General features: G+C 42.3%; 1 protein-coding gene across 1 annotated transcript in view; it reads left to right on the plus strand.

Annotated features, from left to right (window-relative positions):
• The window catches only part of FRZB (frizzled related protein), a 44,837-nt gene extending 38,175 nt beyond the window's left edge, over positions 1-6,662 (plus strand). The window contains exons 4-6 of the mRNA XM_077272579.1: positions 2,169-2,373; positions 2,948-3,011; positions 6,277-6,662. Of these exons, the coding sequence (XP_077128694.1) occupies positions 2,169-2,373; positions 2,948-3,011; positions 6,277-6,369 (362 nt within the window). The 3' untranslated portion in view covers positions 6,370-6,662. The remainder of the gene's footprint in view (positions 1-2,168; positions 2,374-2,947; positions 3,012-6,276) is intronic.
• Positions 6,663-8,356: the final 1,694 nt, after the last annotated feature.

The following is an 8,356-nucleotide window of genomic DNA, read 5'->3' on the forward strand; positions in this document are numbered from 1 at the left end:
CATTTCTTAAAGGGAATTTGTCAGCAGGTTTTTGCTATGTAATCTGAAAGCAGCATTATGCAGGGGCTGAGACCCTGATTCCGGTGATGTGTCACTTGCTAGTCTGCATGCTGTTATTTTGATACTATCACTGTCTTCTCTGCTGCAGATCTAGCAGTGCTCAGAATGCTGAACTCTTTATAACCCCGCCCACACCACTGACGTCACTTGCAGGAGTGGCGCTAGTCTCTGCAAGACAGATATTTGTTTTAGGATGAAAATTGCTTTGTGTTTCGGACCACCCCTTTAAAATTAGCAGCAAAACAATGCTGATAGTCTGAACTGATAATCTTCAGGAGCACAGTGCCCCCGGCAGGCAGGAAGCCAGAAGGCAGAGAAGCTGTACACCTGAAGAAAGAAGATGGTAAAAGTTAAAATTGATTGAAGATAGAAAAGTCAAAATCATTAGGATTGTGCTGTTGACAGATGTGAAAAGGAGAATCTCAAAGAATTAAGCAGATGACTAGTCAAGGCCCTATTGGAACAGCACGTCCATCTTGAACTGTCCTCCCACCTTTCCTCCTGCTCCCTCTTTGACCGCTTATAATCTGACTTCCAACCACATCACTCAACTGAAACTGCCTAAAGTCACCAATGACCTACTAACCGCCAAGAGCAAGCGACACTACTCTGTCCTCCTTCTCCTGCACCTGTCTTCTGCCTTCGACATTGTTGACCATTACCTCCTGCTACAGATCCTCTCATCACTTGGCATCACAGACTTGGCCCTATCCTGGATCTCTTCATATCTAACAGACCGAGCAATCAGTGTCTCCCTCCCCCACACCACCTCCTCACCTCGCCCCCTGTCTGTCGGTGTTCCCCAAGGCACAGTCCTAGGGCCCCTTCTCTTCTCCATCTACACCTTTGGCCTGGGACAGCTCATAGAATCCCACGGTTTACAGTATCATCTCTATGCCGATGACACGCAGATCTACCTATCTGGACCTAACCTCACTTCCTTACCGACCAAAATCCCTCAATGTCTGCCTGCTATTTCAGCTTTCTTTTCTGCTCGCTTTCTAAAACTGAACATGGACAAACAAAATTTATCATCTTTCTCCCATCTCACTCTGCCCCTCCATAAGACCTATCCATCAATGTCAATGGCTGCTCACTTTCCCCAGTCCCACACGCTCGGGGTTGATCCTCGACTCTGCCCTCTCTTTCAAGCCACATATCCATGCCCTTGCCTCCTCCTGCCGACTCAAATTCAAAAATATTTCCGGGATTCGTGCATTCCTTGACCATCGAACCACAAAAACGCTAGTGCAAGCCCTCATCATCTCCCGCCTCAACTACTTCAACCTCCTACTCTCTGGACTCCCCTCTAGCACTCTGGCACCTCTCCAATCCATCCTACAATCTGCTGCCCAACTAATCCACCTGTCTCCCTGTTATTCCCCAGCCTCTCCCCTATGCCAGGCCCTTCACTGGCTTCCTATCATCCAGAGACTCCAGTTCAAAACCCTAACTATGACATACAAAGCCATCCACAACCTATCTTCTCCATACATCTGTGACATGGTCACCCGGTACTTACCTACACGCAACCTTCGATCCTCTCAAATTCTCCTTCTCTACTCCCCTCTTATCTTTTCTTCCCACAACCGCATACAAGACTTCTCCTGTGCTTCCCCCATACTCTGGAACTCTCTACCACAACATACCAGACTCTCGCCTACCACGGAAACTTTCAAAAGGAACCTGAAGACCCACCTCTTCTGACAAGCCTACAACCTGCAGTGATCCTTAGTCTGCTGAACTGCCGCACAACCAGCTCTACCCTCTCCTAGTGTCTCCTCACCCATCCCCTGCAGACTGTGAGCCCTCGTGGGCAAGGTCCTCTTTCTCTGTACTTGTGTGTGCCTTGTTTTGCTCATGTTTATTGTACTTGTCTATAATTACCCCTTCTATGTGTAAAGTGCCATGGAATAAATGGCACTATAAAAATGAATAATAATAATAATATTACAATTGTGGAAAAATTGCATCATTTAGGTAAAAAAAAGCGATTTTTGCTTCCCATAATTAGCATCTGTCTAATGAGTCATCTGTTAATCTTTATCATTTAAAAAGTTTTTCTAAAAATGTATTTAGGCTCAGAATTTATTATTTGCCTCTTCCAGTAATTCGCGCAAAAGTGAAAGAAGTAAAGGTAAAATGCCATGATGCCACCGCAGTCGTAGAAGTCAAGGAGATTCTAAAGTCTTCCTTGGTGAACATTCCCAAAGATACAGTCACTCTGTACACGAACTCCGGCTGCCTGTGCCCTCAGCTGGTGGTCAATGAGGAGTACATAATAATGGGATATGAAGATAAGGAGCGCACCAGGTAAGAACATTTACAATCTTTACTCTATGTGTACGTTTATGCTCAGACATCATTCATTCCCAGAGAATCTGATGCAAATTCATAACAATATCCAAACTGTTACAAAGGAAGTAAGAAGGGAGTATATATTGTCAGTTGCCAGAGGGGGAAGGAGACTGATTCTGCTCAGAGCCCAGCCCATAGATTAGCATGTATTTTTGGACAATTGTAATCCTTTGTCAGGGACTGGGCTACTCCCCACTCTACTGAGTATGTGTCAGTTGTCAATTCTGATGGATACTCACTAGATTCTTGCCACTGTGCAGCATGTAGAGTGACAGTGCGTTCGCTTGTTGGCACTGATCAGATGTAACGAGCCGGCAAGAGAGCGCACTGTCAGTGCGCGTTGTAAGAACACCTGGTGTGCAGAGACCAGTGCCGCACCTGCAGGAACCATCAAGCCGAGTATTCGTTTTAAAACGTGCACTAACAGGCTCACATGGTGCTAAAAAGGGAGACGTAATTTAAATGCAAAATATTACCACACAGGAGATAAATATAAATATATAGATATTTTTATTTTTTTTAAACACAGACTTCTGTTAGTGGAAGGTTCCCTTGCTGAAAAGTGGAGGGATCGTCTTGCAAAAAAAGTTAAGGTAAGAATTCCAATAATTGCAGCTCCCGAGCTGGGTTATAGGAGTAAACAACAATGGCAATTTAGAGCTCAGAAGTGATATACAGTGGGGAAAATAAATATTTGATACACTGCAGATTTCCCACCTATAAAGAATGGAGAGGTCTGTAATTTGTATCATAAGTTCTATTTTGGTCTCATCTGACCAGATGACCTTCTCCCATGCCTCCTCTGGATCATCCCGATGGTCATTGGCGAACCTCAAACAGGACTCGGCATGTGCGGGTGTGAGGAGAGGGACCTTACGTGCCCTGCACAATGTTAATCCAAGACGTCTTAGTGTTTTACTAATGATAATGTTTGACAGTGTGGTCCCAGCTCTCTTCATGTCATTGACCAGGTCCTCCCATGTAGTTCTGGGCTGATTCCTGACCTTTCTCAGAATCAGCTTTACCTCACGAGGCATGGTCTTGCATGGAGCCCCTAACTAAGGAAGATTGACTGTCATCTTGTGTTTCTTCAATTTTCTAATAATTGTTCCAGCAGTTGATTTCTCACCAAGCTGCTTGCCTGTTGTCCTGTTGCCTATCCCAGCCTTGTGCAGGGCTACAATTTTGTCCCCGGCATCCTTAGACAGCTCTTTGGTCTTGGCTATGGTGGAGAGGTTGGAGTGTGATTGATTGTGTGGACAGGTGTCTTTTTTTTTTTACAGGCTTAGAGTTCAAACAGGTGAAATTAGTACCGGTAATGAGTGCAGAGTAGGAGACTTCTTAAGGAAAAACTAACAGACCTGTGAGAGCCAGAATTCTTGCTGGTTGGTAGTTGACCAAATTCTTATTTCATGCAATAAAATGCAATTTAATTATTTAAAAATCATACAATGTGATTTTAGATTCTGTCTCTCCCAGTTGATGTGTATCTATGATAAAAATTACAGACCTCTCCATTCTTTGTAGGTGGGAAAACTTGCAAAATCGTCAGAGTATCAAATACTTATTTTCCCCACTGTATGTCTTTGCTACAAAATGCTGCATTATATATAGCGCATATCACTCCATGACTATGAGATCTATGGGAAAGGAGAGGGAAAGATGTTATCACATCTTATTAAATGGAGAAAAATTGCAAAGTGCTTGGAAAAACAAGCAACTTTACAACTTACCTCTTATTAAAAATCTACCCTGTTCTCAGGTGTACGGTTTCACAGGCAAGGAGCATGCTCTGAAGCTGGCCAGATTGCTGGATGTTGCCAGCTCCAGTAACACAGCGCTCCTCCAGTGTTGCAGAAGCAAATTTGTCTCTTGCTGGCAACATTGGAGAGCGGGCAGTTTGGGCCAGGAAGCTGGGCCACTTATGAAGATAAGATCCAAAGACAACCTCTGTATTTGTCAGGAAGAAGCCCAACTCAAGCTATAATCTCATTGATTTTGGCAATTTACCATTGAATATAGTTACATTTTGTTTGTGAAATGGTTGATTCTATAGAGACCTTCATAAGTGAATATTAGTGATCAGTGGGGCAGTGTCCAAACTCTGGGCACAGAAGTCCTATGACCACAATTATTCATACTCTTGGCGACAATCCGACTAGACTGTGTCCGTCCTCGCTCAGAACACTAGCATTGAGTGAGGTTGTGCCCATCTAGTCAGAATGTGGCCAGGAGAATGCATATCGAATGACTGCTGGCATCGGAGAATCCCCACAGCACGCATTGAGGCCATGTGCACACGTTCAGTATTTTTCGCGTTTTTTTCACGTTTTTTCGCTATAAAACCGCAAAAAAAACGCGAAAAAAACTCTTAGATATGCCTCCTATTATTTACAGTGTATTCCGCATTTCTTGTGCAAATGTTGCATTTTTTTCCGCGAAAAAATCGCATTGCGGAAAAAAAAGCAACATGTTCATTAAATTTGCAGAATTGTGGGGATTCCGCACACCTAGGAATGCATTGCCCCAGGTAGCAAAAGAAAAAAGCAGGGTGCACTCACCAATCTTCAAAGTAGCAAATTTTTTATTGAGTCTTCACAATTAAAAACTTCATGGCCGGGGGAGAGAAAAAGGAGCTCATGCGAGCAGGGGAGACGACGGCCGTTTCGCGTGGTCCATGCGCTTCAACGGGTCCCCCGGCCATGAAGTTTTTAATTGTGAAGACTCAATAAAAAATTTGCTACTTTGAAGATTGGTGAGTGCACCCTGCTTTTTTCTTTTGCTACCTGAGACATACATGTCATTTCAAGGTTTTGCACCCGACATCTTTTCTGCCATGGCTGTTGCTGACATGATATAGCTCTTTAGTACCGGTTTTCCTGAAGATTATGGATTTAATTGAGGTAGTGCCATCCATAAGCTATTTTCTCTCCTTCATTCGGCTAGGAATGCATTGATCTACTTACTTTCCGCATGTGGCTATGACCATCATGCGGGAAGTAAGCAGATCATGTGCGGTTGGTACCCAGGGTGGAGGAGAGGAGACTCTCCTCCACAGACTGGGCACCATATAATTGGTAAAAAAAAAAGAATTAAAATAAAAAATTGTGATATACTCACCTTCGATGGCCCCGGAGTCTTCCCGCCTCTCAGCGGTGCATGCTGCCGCTTCGGTTCCTATAGATGGTGTGGTGAAGGACCTGCGATGACGTCGCGGTCTTGTGATTGGTCGCGTGACTGCTCATGTGACCGCTCACGTGACCGCGATGTCATCGAAGGTCCTGCACACACACACCATCTATAGGAACGGACGTTGCTGAGGAGATCGGCTGTCTGCAGAGGGTGAGTATAACCATTTTTTTAATTTTTTTATTATTTTTAAACATTCTATCTTTTACTATTGATGCTGCATAGGCAGCATCTATAGTAAAAAGTTGTTCACACTTGTCAAACACTATGTTTGACAAGTGTGACCAACCTGTCAATCAGTTTTCCAAGCGATGCTACAGATCGCTTGGAAAACGCTAGCGTTCTGCAAGCTAATTTCGCTCGCAAAATGCTAAAAAAACACGAAAAAAAACGGGGAAAAAACGCAAAAAAAAAATGCGGATTTCTTGCAGAAAATTTCCGGTTTTCTTCAGGAAATTTCTGCAAGAAATCCTGACGGGTGCACATACCCTGACAGCTGTGTGTGGATAAGCGACATAACTTCTGTCAGGGAGTGTAATACTAAATCATAGTACCCAAAAACAGAATGTACCACATTGTATGCAGCTCAAGTCATGTAATTCTTCTACATCATTATTATTTGTGTTATTCTGATTTTATTTTAACATAAATTTTCTTTTCCACTTTCAGCGCTGGGATCAGAAACTGCGTCGTCCGAGAAAAATCAAATCTGTCGCACAAAATGCCAATAAAAACAGCAACTCAAGACAAATGCATAGCTAGACTTAGGGAACAATGTATATAAAACTCTGTGGACTTTTATTCAAAGATTTGCATTGTTGGAGCAGCAAAGAAGAAATTGCACTATTGCACGTTATAACCTATTGTTTACTACAAGATATTGTAGTCGATTGTAGTTTTTTTTTTCCTCTTTTATATTTGCACGGATTACTAAGCAATAGATTTATTCCACTTTTAGAGATGTTAACGTTTTCTTTATTGGTAAGAAATAAAGCAACTCAGTGGATGAGAAACAAGGAAAGAATTCATGTTCAATAAATTTCTGATCTACTAATTGATTGCTTCCTCTAAGGTCTATATTGGGCTTAAACAAACTGTCTCTTCAGAGAGGAAGAGGACCAGAACTCTAGTGCCACATATTCGGAGTAGCAATCCTAAAAGTCATTGTCGACCCTTTAACCAGCCTTGCCATATGACTTAGGATAAAGTCAAACCAGAATCTCAATTTGCAGACACGTGTTTCGGGGTGTTGCTGCTCCTCAGTGCAAAGCAAGAGATTTGATTTGTCTGTATTAGAGGCTTGTAAGCCATGCAATGCTCCTCTGGGAGATCTTACTGATGAGCATTGCATGGCTTATAAGCTTCCTTACACTGACATGCCAGACGTTACTCTTTACAAGGAGAAACACTACCCCTTAGAGCCATATATTGGGTTTAAACATCCTAAATCTAAAGACTTATCTCTATTTATTCTATAGTTTAATGCAATCTATTGTTTTCTGCGGTTAGACATCTCAGGCGGGGGGCTACAAGGTGGGATGGGGTTGACTGTCATGTTCTGTAATGGGATTAGTATGGATCACTGTATTATCTCACATATCTTCTCTTCTGTAAATCTCTACATATATCTACAAATGTTACTGAAACTTCTTTTTTGTAAAAAAAAAATATCCAATACATATAAATGGACATATAATAGTAAATCAGAGCAGGTTACATTTTTTTCTATACAGAGATATTGGTACTTTTCTGTTTTGCTGAAAAAGTGACAACTGGAAGTACTGCCTTAGTGTAGACACCAAATGGTTAAAAAAAATCCTTAATATCTTTATGTAAAATGAAAGAACGTAATTACCACATTTGGGTGTCGCCCAGCTTTTAATTTATTGATATATGCCCATTTTGGGGTTATTTTCTTCTAAACTAACAGTGGTGCTTTAAAATGTGTTCATCCTTCAGAATTCTACATATTTGGGAAAAAATTAACCTAAGATTACATCATGCCTTCACACAAGTCCTAAAGGTAGATAAGGAACAAAATCAAGCAAATAAGTCAAAAATAATAGACCGTCATTTGCTTAAATGAAGAAAATTATCCTATATCATGTCTGTATGTGGCAAAATTATGGGAACCTTTGCTTTTAGTGTCTGGTGTTACCACCTTGTGCGGCAATAACCGCATCTAAATGTTTCTGGTAAGTGTTGATTAGTCTTGAATATCAGCTTAGAGCAGACCTGGGCAAACTGCGGCCCGTGGGCCACAATCGGCCCTCTGACTGCTCCTGTCCGGCCCACTGACACTTGCAGCCATAGGGCCGGAGAGGGACTGATCTACCAATCTGATCTTTCTCAGAATCAGGTAGGATTGTAGCCCCGCCCCTGTCTTCTCATTGGTGGATTCGGGGCTGCTCAGCTCCTCCACCCCACTCTGCCTTTCACCTCCTGCCCCATATGTGATATGGATCTATGCATGCGGAGCAAGGATATTATTATTTATTATTATTATTTATTGTTATAGCGCCATTTATTCCATGGCACTTTACATGTAAGGAGGGGTATACATAATAAAAACAAGTACAATAATCTTAAACAATACAAGTCACATCTGGTACAGGAGGAGAGAAGACCCTGCCCGCGAGGGCTCACAATCTACAAGGTTGGGCAAACAACTTATTTCCCAATACTCACAATTTATATATTGTTTGATTATCTGTAAGAGTATGTGCTCATGATCAGGAACTGCTGCGGG

The sequence above is a fragment of the Ranitomeya variabilis genome, chromosome 7, assembly GCF_051348905.1.
Source record: "Ranitomeya variabilis isolate aRanVar5 chromosome 7, aRanVar5.hap1, whole genome shotgun sequence".
Taxonomy (NCBI): Eukaryota; Metazoa; Chordata; class Amphibia; order Anura; family Dendrobatidae; genus Ranitomeya; species Ranitomeya variabilis.